At 39.0% G+C, this 20,784-nt stretch overlaps 1 protein-coding gene across 1 annotated transcript in view; it reads left to right on the top strand.

Moving 5' to 3' along the window:
• LOC126253159 (ankyrin repeat and KH domain-containing protein 1) overlaps nucleotides 1-20,784 on the top strand; it is a 241,908-nt gene that overhangs the window by 196,520 nt on the left and 24,604 nt on the right. Inside the window, exons 32-37 of the mRNA XM_049954320.1 lie at nucleotides 6,957-7,533; nucleotides 7,886-7,999; nucleotides 8,203-8,352; nucleotides 9,570-9,711; nucleotides 9,805-9,916; nucleotides 20,199-20,315. Of these exons, the coding sequence (XP_049810277.1) occupies nucleotides 6,957-7,533; nucleotides 7,886-7,999; nucleotides 8,203-8,352; nucleotides 9,570-9,711; nucleotides 9,805-9,916; nucleotides 20,199-20,315 (1,212 nt within the window). The remainder of the gene's footprint in view (nucleotides 1-6,956; nucleotides 7,534-7,885; nucleotides 8,000-8,202; nucleotides 8,353-9,569; nucleotides 9,712-9,804; nucleotides 9,917-20,198; nucleotides 20,316-20,784) is intronic.

Here is a 20,784-nt window from a genome sequence, read left to right as displayed (position 1 = left end):
GTTCAGTTCTGATCTGCAGTGTGACTTCTTGTACCTTCGTGCTGCATAATTTCCCCTGAATAAAAGTTTTCATTTTATCCCTTAGTTCATGAACTGTTTTAAAGGTATGGAAATGTCTAAATGATGAAACGCAAATATTTTTCATTTTCAGCACAGCAGAACGTGCCAAACTGTTTTGTTGGGAATTATGTGGAATGTAACAGTAGGATTAACTACAACATAATGAATATAATTTTTCTTCTCCAGAATGAGATTTTCACTCTGCAGCGGAGTGTGCGCTGATATGAAACTTCCTGGCAGATTAAAACTGTGCGCCCGACCGAGACTCGAACTCGGGACCTTTGCCTATCGCGGGCAAGTGATCTACCATCTGAGATACCGAAGCATGACTCACGGCCGGTACTCACAGCCTAGCCAAAGGTCCCGAGTTCGAGTCTCGGTCGGGCACACAGTTTTAATCTGCCAGGAAGTTTCAATTTTTCTTCTGTTGTATAGTAAATCTTCTTTGTTTATTTGTAAAAAAAAAATATTATAGTTTTCTTTATTTGTACAAAAATAACAAAAGTACATGACTCAATATTTTAATGAACTACTGAATTTAAAGATAAAACTGTCTACACCATAAAAAGTTTACTTCTGCAGTTGTGATTTTTGATTAGTTCAAATGAAGCACAACATATGTCAGCAAATAGTTCCCATTATCAAAAACATTTTTGTTAAATTATGCTGAATTAAAGGAAATGCGTACACTGTGGGTACTTCAGTGTAATGCAAAACTACAAAAATTTATAACCACTAACACTTCATGTAATCTTATTGATAAATGTTCACCATATAGCAGAGATGCTGAGTCATAGATAGGCACAACAAAGACCATCAAGCAAAGCTTTCAGACAAACAGGCCTTCACCAGAATAGATCTCTCTCTCTCTCTCTCACCCCCCCTCTCACCCCCCCTCTCACAACCCCCCTCTCACCCCCCCTCCTCCTCCTCCTCCTACTACTACTACTACTACTACCACACACACGCACACACACACACACACACACACACACACACACACACACAGTGCCTATCTGCAACTCGGCGTCTTCACTATATGGTGAGTAGCAACTATCTTTTTCATAATATTGTCACTATTCCATTGTGGATTTTTCCATTTATTGGTAAATACGAAAAAGATTACACTTTACAGTATCTGTGAAATGGGAAGTAATTGTAAATTTCAACTTATTTGTGTAATAGTAGAGTTTCTAGAACAATGCAGCATTTCACAAACAAGAATTACATTTAACTTGTAATATAAAATGTACTTGAAATTAAAATAATCTCTTGAAACATGCAAGGTATTGGGGTGGTAATTTTACATCTTGTGATGTAAGAAATGAAACCATTGTTTTTACTCTCAGCTTTTGACAGCAGTTTTGTAATAGAAACAACAAAGAGAATGTATGTTCTCTGCATGGTTATATTTTCATGCCGGTGTTTCCGACAGACAATGTGACCTATGTCATGAAGTACATAAAAATTCGGAGAAAACTTACTGAACACTTACTTCATCTACTACTTCATTTCCTAATCTAATTCCCTCAGCATTGTATGATTTAATTCAACTATATTCCATTACCCTTGTTCTACTTTTGTTGATTTTCAATCTCTTTTCAGAACACCATCCATTCTGTTCAGATGCTCCTTGAAGTTCTTCGCAGTCATGATAGAATTACAATTTTATTTCTTCTCCCTGAACTTCAGTGGCTCCTCCAACTTTTTCCTATGGTTTCCTTTACTGCTTGATGTGCAGATTGGAAACATTGGGGATAGGCTACAACACTGTCTCTCTCCCTTCTAAACTAGGTTTCCCTGTCATGTCCTTAGACTATTATAATTGCAGTCTGGTTTCAGTAAAAGTTCTAAATGACCTTGGGCTTCTTCTATTTTATCCCTACCACTGCCCGCCTCGCCAGTTGAGTGGTGAGCATGGCAGAATGCCATGCAAGGGGTCAGGGTCTGATTCCCAGCTAGGTCGGAAATTTTCTCTGTTCAGGGACTGGGTGTTGTGTTGTCTTCATCATCATATCATTCTCATTGACATTGCAAGTCGCTGAAGCGGCGTCAACTAAAATGACTCGCATCTGGCGGCTTGCCTACCCAACGGGAAGTCTAGCCGCCTGGCATTTCATTTCATCGCTAATGCCCTCAAAATTTCAAAGAGTGTATTCTAGGCAACATTGTCAAAAGGTTCTCGAGGTCTATAGAAGCTATAAATGTAGGTTTGCCTTTCTTTAACCTATCATCTAGGATAAATTGTAGGTCAGTATTGCCTCGGTTGTTCTTGGGTATTTCCAGGATCCAAATTGATCTCCCTGAGGTCAGCTTCTTCCAGTTTTTCCATTCTTTTGCAAATAATTCTTGCCAATATTCTGCAGCCATTACTTTTTGAAGTGATAATTTGGTAACACACCTGACAGCATATCCCCCCCCCCCTTCCTCTCCTCCTCTCTCTAGTGGTATTTGGCTCACCTTATATATGTTGCGATGTGCCAGTTAATTTAGATTTCTTGTACTAACAACCTATTTTTTTGTGTTTGAAATGGCATAATTTGATTATTTGTTTACCAAAAGCGCAGTGCATTGGCAAAGCTGTCATTTGCGTGCAAGTGATTCATGTGAAAAGGTTTCCAGCAGGATGATGGGAATTAAGACATTTAATATGGAATGGTAGTTGGAGTTAGACACAGGGACATTCCATTTTGGAAATCTCTAGGGAATTTAATATCCCAAGATCTATTGTGTCAAGTGTGTGTCGAGAATTTCTGGCATTGCCTCTCACCACCAACAATGCAATGGCCGACGGCCTTCACTTAACGACAAAGAGCAGCGGCGTTTGCATAGAGTTGTCAGTTCTGACGGACAAGCAACAATGCGTGGAATAACTGCAGAAATGGATGGCTATACAGGCAGCATGGCTCTGTATTTCTGCAGGGGTCTTTCATCGAGTTGTTGAGTTTGCACCATGTCAAGTTGCTGCACTACACTGGGCAAAAGGAGGTCCAACATGATATGAGGAGTTATCCCATGACTTTCGTCACCTCAGTGTATATCTGTTTAGCTGTCTTATTATGTGGGTTGTACAGGTAAATTTGTGACTTTAATTTGTGTGCTTGTGTTAACCACAAACACATTTTCCGAATAATCCTGTTTAGTCATTTAAGGGTCATTTTCAAGGCCATCAACACAAGTTGATCAAATCTTGTGGGAATCCACATGTTATGTTTTCCCATTCTGAGTTAAGTTCAAGCTCTGTGGTGTGGTTGGTCAGTGTGATCCTCTTCATCCTGAAAATGAAGGTAAATCTCCATAAATATATCTACATTTTTATTTCCCAAGTAGAATCTTATGGTCCACAAAGTAAAGGGTCTTTGCTAAATCACACATTATACCGCCAGTTTTGGTTGCTTAGTTTCATCAGGGCTCTTTGAGGATGTAGAGAATTTTTAAGAAGGCAGAAACTGATGAGGGAACCTTACGGACTGGCTCTCCTCAATATTCTTTGTACATATAGGATATGCAAATCAGTGTCCAGCCATCAGTTTCCCAAAACAGTAAAAAGCACTTCTCATAAACTTTGGAAAAAAAGACATTTATGTACTGTGGGAGGGGACACTGGGAGGATTTAACCATACTTTTGGTTATAGTCTTATCTCTTGATCGCTATTTGGCCTCTGATTTTGGAAGAGGTTTCTCTTCTAGGCCAAAGGAGCCATGTTGTGAATCCCTTGTCCCTGCTTCTCTCTCTCTCTCTCTCTCTCTCTCTCTCTCTCTCTCTCTCACACACACACACACACACACACACACACAAATTTATAAATCTGTTAAGTGTGTTCTCGAGACACTTCGGCCTGACTCATTAATCAAGGTCTTCGTTAAGTTTATATTTTCTATTTCTAATTTTTAGAAATAACAGCAACCAGGTAACTGGTTGCAGTTATTTATGAAAACCTGTATTCATCACAGTTGCAGTGTTACATGCTCATCACAGATAAAAGTTTTTATAAGATTTCACTATATTGTGGATCTTGGAAATTTCACCTAAGTTGTGCACTCAGTATTTCAGAAGTACAGCCTACTTCCCAGCTTGAGGTTTCAGCTAGATGTGTGGGACATCTTCAGTTGAGCTGTTGAAGTCTTGACAGACTTCCCATCTTATGCTATTTACAGCTACAGCTACATTGTGCGGTAACCCACCAAATAGCTAACTTTCCGGCACAATTCTTGGGTAGCCTTGATAGTCTAGTTACTACAGTCTTGGCAACTTAACAAAGTGCGTACTGTACATAAAATAATGAAACTGCTTGCATAATATGATGTTTAACATGTATCTCATTAATTCAGTGATTTCAAAGTTATAAAAATAAGCTGTGTTCTGATAAGTGTACCACGTTTGCTGAAATTCCACTTAAACACTTTCATTTACATCTGTTGATTAAATCATCCTTTTATTTGTGAGGCTTCCTACATTTTATTAGGAAATACTGTGTGTTTCATCATACCAATAAGTTTTGTCATAGTTGCCGTTTTCAGCTTTGTTTATAGCTCTTTTAACAGTAACAGAAGAATTTATTGTGAATAAGACTCCATGCCTACATTAAAACATCACTGGGATAGGATGTGTACTCCTCAATGCTGCAATTTATTTGTATAATTAGCCTCTTACCAGAAGTATCCAGATGCAGGCAACACTATTTTCATTGCCTTGGAGTGATGTGGCAGTACTTCACCCAAGGTTTGTCATGCTTCTCAAACAGTGACCTAATCTTCATATTAGTATGAGTAGCATTCTCAGCGATTTTCTGGGAGTGATCCTTGATTGAGGCTACAGTCAGAACTTTTCCCTCAGATATAAATATATGATCATCTTTACCAAGATCTTCCTCTGGACATCATAAATAGCAAGTGATATCACTGAGTTACTGTACTTGGCTTACCTGTAATCACATAGGTAGTTGTGATAAAATTTTAGTTTTAGTTTTAGTGGTGTGTGTGTGTGTGTGTGTGTGTGTGTGTGTGTGTGTGTGTGTGTGTGTGTGTGTGTGTGTGCACGCCATGGTACACATCATGCTGTCAGTCCAGAAGAAAATGGAAAATTTCTTATAATCTAATTCTGGCCACTAAGGCCTCAATATAGTGATCATAAAATATTTAAATACACCTCCACTCCTGTTACTGTTAAACATCTATTTCATATCAACAGTGTACACTCCTCCATTTACACCTTCTTCTGTCAACCTCCTCTCATCACTGGTACAAAAGTACAAATTCACTTTGACATTTAATTACATTTTGTAGTAATCAGTTAAAAATATAGCAGCTAGTTGAGTAAATTGCTTGTAACTAAAACTCTGGTCTGGCCATAAAATTCATATTTCGTTGAAAGTGGCATGTACTGTATCTTTTTAACAGTAGCAACTATGACCATTAGGAAATGTCTGTATGTAACAATTTTGCTTAAATCTTACTCAAGTCATGAGGTCATTGATTATTTCTTTGACTGATTATAGCCTCCTGTAATTAAGTGATTTGCATGAAAGATGAGGTACTTTGTTTAATCAGTTGTAATGTGTTTTAATATTTGGCCAGAGTTAGTCCACTAGACATTTTCTAATCTTTCTTGTGATACTCATAATTGGAGCCTTGGTATGGATAGCAAAACTGTGTGTTCCCCTGTCCACCTATTTCAGACTTCATAGATAAATTCTGAAAGTGAGTGGAAACCAACATTTAAAGATTTTGTGGGTGTTCTTATGAAGTAGAGTTGTTACATACATTTCATTTTCTTGTGGATATTTGTATGCCTTTCAGGAAACTTTTTTGTGTGTATAGTGTAAAAAGAGAGAAGAATCAAAGTTAACAAAACTTTTTCAAGACTTCATTAAGTTGTTACCAATTCAGATACTGATAATCTTTCCCACTGTAAGTTCTGTGATATAGTGAGTATCTTTATCATCCACATTGTCCATATGGCGACAGTGTGGCGACTTCCAACATTTGTTGCATGACGTTAGTTCATAAGAGTTGTCATTGGGACTTATCGCAGAATGGTAATGTAGAAAATGCAGTTGTGAAGTAGAGATAATTCACACATTATGTGGTAGCATGATGCAGAGACCCCTACGTTATGTAGCCTGCATTGTTACCAGCAGAGGGCAAGAAGTGTATTGACAACCACCAGTTTTTAGGCACAACATGGGCTAGATTCGGATAACATCCATCTACTGTTAAATTGTCATCTGAACTCCCACTTTCTCTCTTGCCCATTGTGAAATTTAGCACTGATATTTATAAGTAATTTCCATCTGAGTAATTAGATATAGTGTTAATTTTTATTTACAGTTCTAAAATTAATGGAATGTTTTACAGTTAGTTCCTCACTGCCAAGATAATAGCTGTCGGTATCTGTGGGTATGAGTGCTATTCTTGTGTTAAAGTGTCGTCAACTATTAACCATTGGTGTGTGTGTGTGTGTGTGTGTGTGTGTGTGTGTGTGTGTGTGTGTGAGAGAGAGAGAGAGAGAGAGAGAGAGAGAGAGAGAGAGAATGCATGCTTACCATAAGATTAGTAAATTTTCTGCTGTTCTTAGTTTTTTCACTAATTTAATGCTGGGCCAATAATGAGGGCTTGTTTAAATTGAAAATTATTGAGGTTTGTTTCTCATATGAATAGAAATGTATGTACTAGAAAGTTGTCACTTTTTATTACATCTCTGCTTGTTATACAGTGTTGCCACATACATATACACTTAGAAATGGTGACTTACCTACATACTTACCTGTACAGCTACCAATTCACCCTCTCTCTTTTCCTATTGCCTCTTTAGCCTATGAGGAACTACTACTAATAATGTTAAATATGTGTGCTATTGTAAATAAAGCTGAAGTAAAATAATTAACTTTTTTCAGAAGATTTGGGTGCCCAATGTTGTGATGACAATGTTGGTACAGACAGTCCAGTACGCAATGGTGATGTACTAGACAAAGAAGAGGGAGACAGTGGTATTGATGCAAATAGCCAAGGAAGTTGCAGCAGCAATGATGTTAAATCAAAAGAGAAACGAAAAGATAAGAAGAAGAAGAAAGGCCCTTGTACAAGTACATCGACATCCCCAAGTGGGGGAAGTGGCAGTAGCAATAATAGCAGTGCAAAGCCTCCTGAAAAGGAGCCAGCACTACATCCTCCTGGATCAGCTCACTTGGAGGCAACCTCTTCTCGCCCATCGGTTAGTAGTTCAACCAAGACTCGTGAACAGCCTAGCTTGTCATCAGTTTCTGGCTCTGCAACTGACAATAAAGATCGTAAAGAAACCACAGCTCAAGATTCCAAATCTGCTACACGCAGTAGCCAGCAAGGTGAACGCAAAATTAAAGGTCATCTAGTATTTGAGGCGTCTAGGCCACATCCTGCTGAGAGGGAGGATTTTGAAGCAACTGGCAACGAAACATATGTGCCTGCTAGTAAAGGGAAGAAAAATTCTTATATGTAAGTCCACAAAGTACAATTACTTTATATTTCATTTTTTGTCATAGTTTTTGCTTAAACAAGTGTTTGGTTGTATTTTAATAAGGGACAAATAACTTGTATCTATTATTATTTGTACACTTCGTAGCAGGGCATTTCAATTTCTGTTCTGTTGCAGTAAATTTGTAGTATATGTTCTCATAGTTTGCTGACTCAGTTCTTTAACTAATTGTTGTTTGATTTCCATTGGTACAGAAATCTACACTTTGTTGTGAAAATTTATTAAACAGCTTTGTGAAATTATTAGTCGTCATTCCATTTTTACTCAAATCGCATCCTCCAATGTGATGGTTATTTTTTTTGTCACATACAGGAATCATTACTGTGATGCTGAGTCAAGTCTGAGTAGCAACAAAAGTGGTATGAGCACCACAAGTCCAAAACAGAGTGGCAAGCGGGAGGAAGGGTGGAAAGAAGTTGTCCGGAAGTAAGTATGCATCTCTGTTATCAACAGAAAATAGTACCTCTAAGCTTTTCCACCTACAAGTTAAACATTATATGCTATTGTAAAAGCAGCACATCATAGTGCAAGAAATCTCTCTCTCTCTCTCTCTCTCTCTCTCTCTCTCTCTCTCTCTAAGAAAAAGAATGTGCTAATGATTGGTGTAGGTATCTAAATTCCCCATTTAGGTCCAAGAAGGTTTCTGTGCCCTTGAATGCGATCAGTCGGGTCATTGGCAGAGGTGGAAGCAACATCAATGCCATCCGTGGTGCTACTGGAGCACACATTGAAGTGGAGAAACAGAGCAAAGGCCAAGGCGAAAGGATAATTACAATAAAGTAAGAATTTATTTGCATTTTTATTTTTACATTAGAAAAATACTGTGTGTTGATATAAATGTTGACTAATGCATGATAATCTTCTATTCAAATATTTGTTTTGCTTTTTAGTTACAGAAAAGTAACTTCATGATTGCTACAGTGGATAGTATGACACGAACTGCATTTTAGTGTGTGCTCATTGTGTAACAGATACAACAACCACTAATAAAAAAAATCTGAAGTCACAGGGATTAAAGAAAAATAAGTTATGCATGACAGTTTTATCTTCGTGTTGCAAAAATTTTTTCATTTATTGGTCATTTTTAAATGGTTTCTCTATACTTGGTTTTATTTGTATACACATTAATAACTGTGGGGTTCCACACCATATTTTTGCTGGGAGCTTTGTTTATAAGTTGAAATGTGTGTTTTTTATTTAAAGAAGAAAAGTTATGTAGATTATCAGCTGTGTGTTGATTCAGTATATTTCACTACTGATGTTGTGCGCCAGTTCTTTTTGGAAACTCTTGTGGTTTATGTTTAGAAAATGTCTTAGCTCTTGTATATTGTATCAACCTAAGCTGATTGGCATACCATTAATAACTGGTGGTATGCTCTTTGAAAAACTAGTGTATTGAAAGGATCTCAAAGGCAACATGTTTATTTTGGAACAACTGGCCACTTGTTAAGTATTCATACTTTTCAGTGTAAGGTGTTCTCATGGTAATTGTCATTGGTTTTAGTTTTCACAGTAAATATGCTTTCCAAATCTTCTTTGGAAAATTTTAATTCTGAGAACCTGTTTGACACCCTTCTCTCAACTGAATGTTTTGTGTGTGTTGGAAGTTATTCAGTAGGTGTGAAGCTTTTCTCCTTATTTGAAATTTCACTTTACTAAATTTTTGATCTGCAGACAGATGATGAAAAAATGAATTTTATATTTTAAATATGGTTATCTGTCTGCCTGTAAAATTTCTCAGAGAGATTGAGCAGCAGGCACACACAGAAAAAATCTTTCAACAGAGTTCTGTCACATGTTGCAGTCTAGCACTTGGCACCTCTTCTGTTTGGAAACTTATTATCCGTTTTCATGTTTGTTTATTCTGCATTCCTGTACTCGTTTATCTAAAGATCAATGTCTTTTGCTTTTGGAGGTCTTATTTCTTGTCAGATGACATCAAACATAATTATTTTGATCTTTGTATTAATTATTTGTTTTTCCCCTCTTATGGTAGAGGTTCTGCTGAAGCAACAAGACAGGCACATACTCTTATTGCTGCTTTGATCAAGGATCCTGATGTGGATATATTGCAAATGCTTCCAAAGTCAGCAAAGCTGTCAGTTGTATCCATGTCTTCATGGGACAAATCAGCAATGGTAATTTGAAAACTTAAGAATTTATTCTGTCAAAAATTTACTGTATTTTAATCATTTAAGGGTTGTAAACAGTTTGACATTTTTGGTCAACAGGCACCAAAGTCAAAAACTGCATCTGCCAAGTCTGGTGGGTCTGTGACGCTGCAAGGAACATCAATTCTTGGAACAGGCCCGTCTTCATTGCTCAGCAAGCCAGTACCTGCAGGTAAGGAAATGCTTATAACTTGTATCTCATGTGATATAAAATTTTGTTACGAAATTGTTTCTCATACTTCATAGTTTTTGATCTGTTGTGATGTGCCTCAATACCATTTTTCTCTCTCTTATTTCAAGAAAATGCCAGTACTCTACCATGTTTTGTGTATCCAGCATGATGATCTGTTTTTCTGAGCCTTACTATGTATCTGTATCTGACCTTTTAATTTCACAATGTAAAGTCCAGGTAGGAATATCAGCCTATTATGAAAAGGATAGATTGTTACTCACCATGAAGATAACACATCGAGCTGCTGACAGGCACAACAAAAAGACTTCATTGTTCCTGTCTGCAACTCAGCATGTCTTATGGTGACTACCAATCTCTCCTTTTCATAATATGGTTAACTTTGTGACTGTAATGTAAGTGGAAGTGAGCTATTTATTACAAATAAAACTGATAGTATATTTTATCATGAGCCAGCTATCTCTACTTCAGAGAGATTATTGTTATTATTATTATTTTATTGTAACAAATAACATATAATGGAGACACCCTTAGGCACATTTCTCTAGGGTAGTAGTAATTTAAAAAGGGATCAGGTAAAACTACATTGAAGATAAGCTGTAAATAGCCTTCATGGGGGATTAATTTGATTTTATCAGGGAAGCAAAAACAACTTTGGTCAAGCCCGCTGCTGCCCACACCGAAACAGAGTTTATTGTGCAGTATCGTTCCCAGTGTCTCTAGTAAAGTCAACCAATGCCCTTGAACAGTGCAAGGAGATCATTCACCAGTGCATTGCTAGACACAATTCCTTAAGGTCTGGTTGATCCAAATATTCCGTGTCTTTTAATCTCTAATGCCTCTCATTCGAAGATCATATATGATACAGTTTCCTCGCACCTACCACACATCCCACATTTGGGGTCTTCTTCTATTATCCCCATTGTATGTAGGAGTTTTTTGAAATTCACTTTGCCGTGCGTGTGTGTGTGTGTGTGTGTGTGTGTGTGTGTGTGTGTGTGTGTGTGTGGTTTTTTTTACCTTAGCCCAATATTCTACATGCTGTCTCCTTGTCCAGTCTCATAGCTTTATTTTGATCATCGCCTTTGTGATTGTCAGGACAAGTTCCAGTCCAATAAATGGTGTCATCGCCCCTATCCTGGCCAACATATCAGCTTGCTCATTACCCTATTGCTGTCCCCTAGCTCCAGAAGGACTTTGTGGCATTCTGCCACGATCTTTTGATCTTGTTGCAGAGGCTGCCATTGCTTTCAGGGCTGCTTGGCTGTCTGAATAAATGAAAATGCTTTGTGGCTGTCTGAATAAATGAAAATGCTTTGTGGCTGTCTGAATAAATGAAAATGCTTTGTGGCTGTCTGAATAAATGAAAATGCTTTGTAGCTGTCTGAATAAATGAAAATGCTTTGTAGCTGTCTGAATAAATGAAAATGCTTTGTAGCTGTCTGAATAAATGAAAATGCTTTGTAGCTGTCTGAATAAATGAAAATACTATGTAGCAACTGTGCAAATTCTCCACGCACACCCTGATAGCAGATATTTCTGCTTGATAGGCTGGAGAGATTGCACTCTCCAGCCTTGGCTGCACTCCGTATACTCTGGCCCCAACACCTTGGTCTGTTTTCATACCGTCAGTGAACCAAACTGTCTCCAGTATGGTATCGAAATTTGTTCTCCCTGAGCTTTCTACTTCCAATTACTACATTGAAAAACTTGTTGAAGCAGCTGGGAGTTGTTATATAGTTGGCCAGCATTTCCCCAACCATACCTATGTCTACCTCACTCAGTATTTTAGTGTGAGATCCTGGGTACCCCAGTGAGTTCCAGTTTTTGCCAGTCTTTAACCTAAGTGCTCCAGCTGCTGCCTCCATCTTTAGACCACAGGTGTAATGGGGGCATGTACAGCATGGTTTCCATCCCAGCAGTGGGTGTGCTGCTAATTTCGCTTGTAATGGCTAAGCAGGCCAATCTCTGCACCTTAGCAAGCTCCTTAGCAGCTACCTGCTGTTATATCTTTTTCCACCACACTGTAGCCCCATAAGTGATCGTAGGTCTTCTCGAAAGGTTAACAGTCTTCATACCTGTTCACTCTGTGATTCCAGGTTATTTTTCCACCAAGATACATTCCTATTTGTGCACTTCTTGGTGATTGAGCATTTGTGATGGTATGAGGTCATGACAGCAGAGGTCACTGCCTCTGCTATCTCCCTAAACTCTTACTGGATTCCTTACCGAAGTACTGACTTCCGATAGGCTTGAGTTGAGGTCCCTCCTACACGCCTTGCAATCCATTTTACTGGGAGTCCTATAGGACATAGTCTATGTAATGTCCATTTCAACATTGAACTTAATATCCATGTGGTCTGGTAAGGATGACATATCCAAAGGTTATGTCAGTTACCTCTTCCTAAATCTAGGTTCCTTTCCCATATTGAGGATCTCAGTTATTAGCTAGAAGAAACTCTAGACGGTACTCACCTCTACTGTTGGTGTCAGTGCTGCTCCACACTAAGTTGTGGGCATTAGCATTGCATCCAACCGATAATTGGTTGCCCTGTTGTGGACAACAGGCTTCCGTCAGTCTCCTCACCTCCTGAGGAGGAGGAGGAGGAGGAGGAGGATCACTGTCCTCGTAAGGAAGGTATATCTTCCTCACATTGTCGCATCCTGATGGTCTCTAAGTCCCTAAAACAGAAGTCTGCCATCGGAGTTTCTTATATTTCTAGCATAAACCAGCTTACTTACAGTGCCACCGAGGCCCAATACACCACCTTTATACAAATAGGGTTCCTGAATCGAGGTACGTCCACTTCTTGTCTTCCCAGTAGATGACTCAGGGCAGCAGTGGCCCCTTTACTATGTTGCAGATTTATCTGCAGCACATTCAGTCTCTATCTTGCCACCTTTGTCGGTTCTGATGTCTTTGATTACCCTGACGGCAGCCTGCAAGAACCCCAAGAATAGTCTCAGATCCTGCTCCCCCATTGCCTTCAGGGACTTCTCTCTGACTTCCACGAGGGTTTGGCCATTTGGTGCAACCTGCCTGTTGATTACCTTCCAATCCTTTGTCAAGACTTTGGGGTTTTGAGACCCTATTTTCTCAATCAGAGTCTCTGGAGAGGTATCCTTAAGGAGTTTTGGCACCCAGATTAATATGTTTGCGGTCTTGAAGAGCTCAGCTGCTGTTTCTACCAGCAGCTTCACATCCTCCCACTGTGATATTAGGGGCACCTTTTCCTTAAGCCAGTCCACTGTACCCAGCCCCTCACAGACAAAGATATGAGCACCGTGATCTAGAAAGACTTCCTGAATTTGGGTCCTGGACCAGTGTGTGTGTGTGTGTGTGTGTGTGTGTGTGTGTGTGTGTGTGTGTGTGTGTGGTCCCCCCCCCCCCCCCCCCCATCTTCTGAAAGAGAGCCATCTGCATGAGCTGCTCCTGCTGCAAGATGATCTTGACCAGTGGACAGCCTTGCTGGATAACCGCCATCCTAAAAACCAAGACTCCAGTACTATAGGTCTGTTTCCCTATTTCGTGCCTCAGCTTTCTCTGAATACGCTTATCCTGAGAAGTGGGAGTCTTTGATTCCTCCCTTGTTCTCTTACTGCCTGCCCTCAATGAAAAAGGGGTTTGTACACCCCCTTCACACTGGGACAGTCTTTTCTTGGAGGCCTTGGTCTGAAGCCCTTTTAGTTCCCTCCACTTTTGTTTAGGAAGCCACTCCTTTCCTTCCTTTAATATTTGTTCTCTAAGAAGTTTCCTCCTCTGAGCCCCAGACAAGTCTTTGATCTTAATCTGATCCAACTTCTTAGTAACCATTCCCACTTCTTGAACAGGCCTGTCCCCCTGTTCAGCTGAGGGGATGTTTTCCATTGGTTCCAGCCCCGGTGTTTAGGTTTCTGATGTCCCAACTTGCCTCTCAGTTTGCTATTTTCTTTCGTATCCATTTGGTTCCCATGAGAATTGGGGATCTAATTGGTCTAGACCACAGAAGCCGCATGCAGTGTGAGGCTAATTACTCATGGAAGTCGCCCGGTATCCCTGAGGCTCTGTTCACAACACATCTTCCCATGTGCCACACGCCCCTCAGCATGGATCGCCTTGGATTGTGTACTGAGGACTTGGGAAAGAACAAGGAATGAATGTGGGATGACAGGTTGTTGTGGGACACACGTAATCCCTCAGCTTCATGTGAATGCACAAGCCTCTCCACCCGTATGGACAGTGCTACTTCAAGGGGGTGTCCCCCAGAGAGGTTCATGGGGGATAGTCTGCAAGCATTATTTCATTTTGGCTACTGCCTTGGTTAGCTTCAATTTCTCTGTAGTCACTGTAGATTTTTCTTACCTTGGAAGATCTGGTACAATATGCTCTTGGCTGCAAAGTGTGAAATGAGAAGCTATTTGAGTGGGAATTAGTAGTGAATTTGACACACAAAGCTACTTAATATCATTAGGTAGCTTTCTCCATGTTGGCAATCGCACATTATTTATTTTATTCAGTGTCTCGTAAATTGAGAGAAGAAAAAAGATTTAAGTGATATTGGACAAGCCTTAGTAAGTCAGTTTTGCTGAATTCATAACTGATAAGTAATCTGACATTGGTAATTTGCACCTGGATATTGCCTTTTTTTGCTGCCAACTTGTTGCATCTGATTAACTATGATGGATGTTCAGGTGTCTGGTTTGTTTGTATTAGAAGTTGAGAGATGTACACCTGACCTGCGTCCATCCTATCATTTTCTATTTCCTAATGTACTGCCCTACAGCAACCATTTAATTCCTCCATTATCTAAGACATCGCTACAACTTGGAGAAAAGAAACAAAGTCCAGAAAAGGTCTTGTCCTCTCTATCAATCAAATATTTCTGTGTACGCTGATTAGCCAAAACATACATGCACTGTGAGTTCAAATTAAACATGGCGGTGTTGCAGGCTTGTGATGCGGTAAGGAAAGTATATGTATGAGTAGTGGTGATGAATGAGGAATCATTCTAGCAAGAATTTCAGCTGCAAGTGGGGAAATCCATTGGCATAAGTGACTTTGACGAAGGGTGGATTGATGGCTTAGTGCCTGGGAACAAGTGTGTTGTCATTTGGTTCTGTAGTGAACATATGTGGTAAGTGTTTGAAGGATGGTGAAATCTCAAGGAGGTGCAAAGATGTTGGACATCCATACTGCATCACAGGATGTTTAAGTTGGAGGCTTATCCACTTCGGAAATCGGGATAAACAGAAATCTTTAGCAGATCCGGTCCATGCACAAGTGTTCCGGAGCCACACAATTCAGTGCATATTGACAGACTTTGGTCTTCACAGCAGATAACCTGCACATATTCCCTTGCTGATCCACAGACATGGTCTGTTATGATTGTAGTGGTCACAAGATCATAGAGATTTTATCTGAGTTCAGGATCACAAGGTTGATGGTTGTGTCCGGATATGTTGTCATCCAGGTGAACATCTGCTCGAAACATGTTGCATCAGACCAAGGACACAGACTGTTGGGAAAGTTCTGCACTAAAGAGGACAATCACTTAGGCTTCCATTGGACCTGTGGTAGTAATCGAAGGTACCTACAACAGTTACGGGCTGTATGAAGAATATTGAGGATTACCTACATCTGTTAATGCATGGTGTCTTCCCAAACAGTGATGGCACCGTCCAGCCAGAGATAACTATCCATGTTACGGGGCTATAATTGTGCTACTGGGGCTTAAGGAGCATGATAGTGAATTCATGTTGATGTCTTGGCCACCAGATTGATCTGACCTGAACCTCATTGAACACATCTGGGACGTTATCATACACCAGCTCTGTGCCTCGTAGATAAGCGGCTTGTAACGCACAGGGACTGCATGATCTTTGCAGAGACAACTCGTACCACACACCTCCAAAAACACATCAGTGGCTTGCCATATCCATGCCACACAAAATAGCTGCTGTATTTTATGCCCAAGGTGGACCAACATGCCATTAAGCCAGTGCTCATAATGTTTTGGCTCATTAATGCATATTCCAGTGATTTTAACTTGATCCATCAGATGTTTTTCCTCACATGTGTTATTGGATCTGAAAGGGTGTATCATCTCTCGTAAAACTTTTGCCATATCATAAGTATGAAACAATTGCATTGAGAGAAGTGTGCTCATATTCCATCCATGAAACAATGATCAGTCTGTTATTTGCATGTAAGCACTGTCACAATTTTGTCAAACAGTAACAACTTTTGAGAAGCGAACTCCTAGCGGAAACAATTTTGTTCTTCATAATTTCACCACAGGTAACAACAGAAATGATTTTACATCAAATTTCCATGCAGACCAGTTGTCAGGCATTATGAGATCATGATTCTTCGTCAAATAATTATGTGGCAAATTAATGTTCTGAATAATGCAGAAGGCAGCTACTGTAGGAGAAGGCATTAAGTCACCACTTTCAGAAAAATCTGCTTCACACATTAAAGTACCACAAACGAAAGGAAACTCTGATTTGAATGTGCGTTACAAGTATTGTTATTCTGTCACAGTCGACCAGGTTATAAGTAATTAAACAAAAGAAGCAAAAGTGACACGTGGAGCACAGCCACTGGTAGAGATAGAGTTCAGGATGCTTATGGGAAAGGAGGATATTACTCCAAGGAGTGTTTCCACCTGTGTAACTAAAAAAAAGCAAGTGTATAATAGGATAGGTTGTTGGTAACAGGCGTGATGTAAGGATGTATGAAGTTAGATGGATCATGGGATACTACTTTAGAAGGTGCATGATTAGAGGTAGTTGAACCCCAGTTTTACACTTTTCAAGGGACTTCAGAAAAATGGTGTAAAATGTGGGGAAAATGAAAAATGTGCGAGACATTGTTGTAAGCTGTGCAAGTTACATGTAGGATACCCCCTTGTATTTTCGCACTATGTATTTATGTATTTATACATAATAGGCGTCAAAATACTTCTCAAGGACTTGTTTATTATCTAATAAAGACTTATTATCTAATAAAAACTGCTGATGTAATGGAAAATGAGAACTGTCTCAGAAGTAGAAACTTTTGACTCAGTGTTATACATCATAATCAAATGTTTTGGAAAGCCTGCAGCTGTTATTTATTGTTTAAATAATGAAACATTGTGCCAGTTATGATTTTTTTCATGTGTAGTTGAGCGCGTTTCGAGAATTTTTATCTTATTGTTAAGTGCAAATATTTACACGAGTATTTTATGTGCTGTTAGCATGTGTGTTGCTCTACGTCTCTTGCACTGTAGTTATCTTTTTGAGGTTATCAGGTACTGTGCCGCCTCAGTTATGTAGGAAACTACACAGGCGCAAACTACCACTTCAGATTGTTTGTGCGTCACAAAAAATACATATGTAAATACTGCATATGGCAACAAGAATAAATTCTCAAAACATGGATTGTTCAGCATGAAAAAATATGTCAATTGGCGCTGTGTTTAAACTAGAAACATTTGAGCAAAAGAAAGGGAGTGAAGGTGTTAGCTAGTGCTACAAGTGGCGAAATGACAAAATGCACTAACTTTTGTGTGTTTATTACTCCAAATCCGTTTAGTAGAACATCTTGTTGTCAGGAAACTGTTCCCCATAATGCTTGTAAACACTGCTTGATGGCCAACATCATGCCAGTACCATTTTATGTCACTTTTTTCTTGACAAACTTTTTTTTTTCATAAAGTGTAAATCGTGAGAGAATTGTAAATATATTCATGTAAAATAAGGTGCGAATTAACATTATGAACATAGGAAATTTTATGGGAGTGAGAAAAATGTCATAAATAGTGGGAAAACAGCAATTCCAGGAACATAAAAGCAGGGTTTACTGTACTTCATTTTTTTCCAGTTCTAGGCAGTGTTAACAAAGAGCAAGCATTTGTGATTAGACAGATGGTGTGTGTGGAGTGTTCAGCCAGGTTCACAGATGTAACTAATGTATTGCAACAGCTTGTGGCTTTCTGTATAGTTGCACTGTGAGCTACCATTCGTGCAGGATGCGACAAATTCAGCATAATTGCACAGTTTTAAACATGGCATCAGTTGAAATCATATGGGCGGGTATTAATATTATAGTGCAGGTTCTGGCATTAGAGCTGTGACGAAAGTTAAATACAAGGAAGATGAACCCAAACATTGGAGCTGAAAACAAATTTGTGCAGGGCCACAAAAATATGTATAAAAGAAATAATACATAAAGATGAAAATGCTGTCTGCTATTGTAAACTTATAATCAACAGCTGGCATGTAAGTTAAATATCATCTGTGGACATGCCACTATTCCAAGATTTTAGATTGTTGTATGCCCTGATGTAGGCATTTTGAATTACTAATTTTTACTTTTAACAGCTGCCACATAACACTCCGGCATTATTTCACACACATGATCCACAATTTTTACAGCACTTTGGTTCACAAAATTTATACGATTCTTTTTTGGTTACAAGCTAAGTTTATTTTTTCACCCAAAAATCTTTCAAGATTGTGAGATAGGCACTACATTATTGGCTTGCAAATATACCGTATTTACCCAATTATAAGATGGTGACAGTTTTTTTTTCCTCAATTCATCATTTGAAAAATACAAGGTTGTCATATATTTGCAAATTAAACTATTGCTGCTGAGGTTAACATTTTTACATTGTTTGACAGTGTTTATAGGGATCGTCTTACATTTGTACATGAGGTTTTGGCTGTGGAGGTCCCTTGCAAATTTATTTTGAAGCATTTGTAAGGGCTGGACAAATGTGCGGATGCAAGAGCCATGAATGTAAGAAAACCATTAGCATGGTTTTGACATTTGACCTGATATGACATGACGAGCTTTCTATGGTCTTGGAGAACTTTCCCCCGCCCATTATGAAGATTGAACCTTGGTCTCAACATCATAACCGTAGATCCACGTCTCATCACAGATTATGATTCTCTTAAGGAACATCTCATTCACATTTGTGCGATCCAAAAGCTCTTCACAGATTGGGAGGTGAAGCTCTTTCTGGTCTTGACTCATGAGCCACGGGTTGAACTGCATGAAGCACTCAAAGATGCTGTGTCAGGGTTTCATGGAAGGATCCAACTGAAATGTTACATTCTTTTGGTATCCCTTGGACGATTAGGCTTCAGTTGGCATACACAATTTTGTTGTCACTCCAGTCCTGAGTGTCGGCAGTAGACATAAAAGGGAATCCTGAATAAGGGTCATCTTTTAACTTCCATCTATCCATTTTTAAACCATGTGAACCATTCATGACACTCTGTATGGCTTAAGCACTCATCACCGCAGGCTTTCTGCATCATTTGGTGAGTCTCTGTAAAGGTTTTCTTGAGTTTCACGCAAAATTTAATGCAGACGCGTTGCTCCTCTAACTCTGCCACCTTGAAATTTGCAACTGTGCGAGACGACATTCTACTCAACTTAGCACTGAATAATAACTGACAGACATACAACAATGAAACTTCTGGCAGTTACACATCAAACACAGGGGTGGCAGGGATGTCAGCCGCATTTTTTTCCAACACACGAATTTTCCGGAATTTTTTGAACAGGTGTCATATGACTTGCTCCTTGGAAGATATTGCTGTCTATTTTTTCACAGTTGCTCGGGCACAGAGGAGGAACAGAGGTACTAGCTTGGCTAAGAAGTGGATGAGAGCTGGGAGGGGGTTAGTGAGAGGGTAACAAATTACATTTCTTCAGTAATAAAATGAAAACACTGAAATCGAATAGATTGCCACAGCAATTACTCCGCAATAACTGCGACACAGTGCTCATATTTTGAAATACGGCGACCACGGAAAAGGGGTAGAAGGAAAACTGTGCAACAAAGTATGAACAAATTAAACTTCTTGTGTTGCAATTAAGATCCCTTCCTAATTACATCTGTTTTATGCTAAAGACACTGACAACGAATGTTAGTAATAGGAAAGGAATGTTAATCAACTGAGGAAAATTGCAGTTTGTTCTGAGAATTTTTAATAATGCGCATAGACATTAAACCCGCATTCTTATCATATGTTATGAAAATCTGTCATGGATTTTGAGTGAGTTTTTCTGTAGGTAAGTGAAGCACCAAATAGCTCTTGATTGCTCAGCTAAATGTAACATACATTTTGCATAAACTAATTTTTCTTTACAGTGATGATGCAGTTTCAGTGCAAATAATATTTTCAGTTAGTGTTGTGCACTATTGACACTATAGAGTCCAACTATATAGCTTGTGTATAGTTTTTCCTTCTTATTTGATATTTTGTTGTTTTTGTTTTACAGTTGTAGGTGCACCGGTACCACTGTTCACTTCTTTGCGGTCAGCATCAGCTTCAAAATTAAGTGGATCATTTCCTCCTCCAGTAACAAGAGGGACAGCTCCACGCCATGTCGCAGCAGGTACAGGGTCCATTATAAAAAACAAAAATTCTCTCTTCAGTGCAACACAGTCTGTGAGATTTAATAATGCCAAAAATAAATCGGAAAAACCTTTGTTGAGCCCATGTAATAGTGTGTAGCATTTTTAAAGCCATTGGGATAAGCAAATGCATTGTAATTCCTACAACTGCCACAGTTACCTCTCATGTCACTGAGCCGAGTTAGTTTTGTGAGGTGCTTTCATAGCACTACTTTAGCATTGCTGAGTTTCCACCTGTTCGATCTAACACTGAAATTTAGTACAAACCATTCAATAACTATGAGCAGTGCTACATACTATATAGTTGTTGTTTCGATGGCAATGTTACGGCATAAGACAGTTAACTCTGTATATTTGTAAACATTACTTGACAGACAAATGTCTTGCCAGCATCCTTCTATGTCAGTTATGCAGCTTTTTGTTTTGTTTCTCTCCCTGAACATTGTTTTA

This window comes from Schistocerca nitens, chromosome 1 (genome assembly GCF_023898315.1).
Source record: "Schistocerca nitens isolate TAMUIC-IGC-003100 chromosome 1, iqSchNite1.1, whole genome shotgun sequence".
Lineage (NCBI taxonomy): Eukaryota > Metazoa > Arthropoda > Insecta > Orthoptera > Acrididae > Schistocerca > Schistocerca nitens.
The sequence above is the reverse complement of the archived record's forward strand: the minus strand, read 5'-3'. Positions and strand labels throughout refer to the sequence as shown.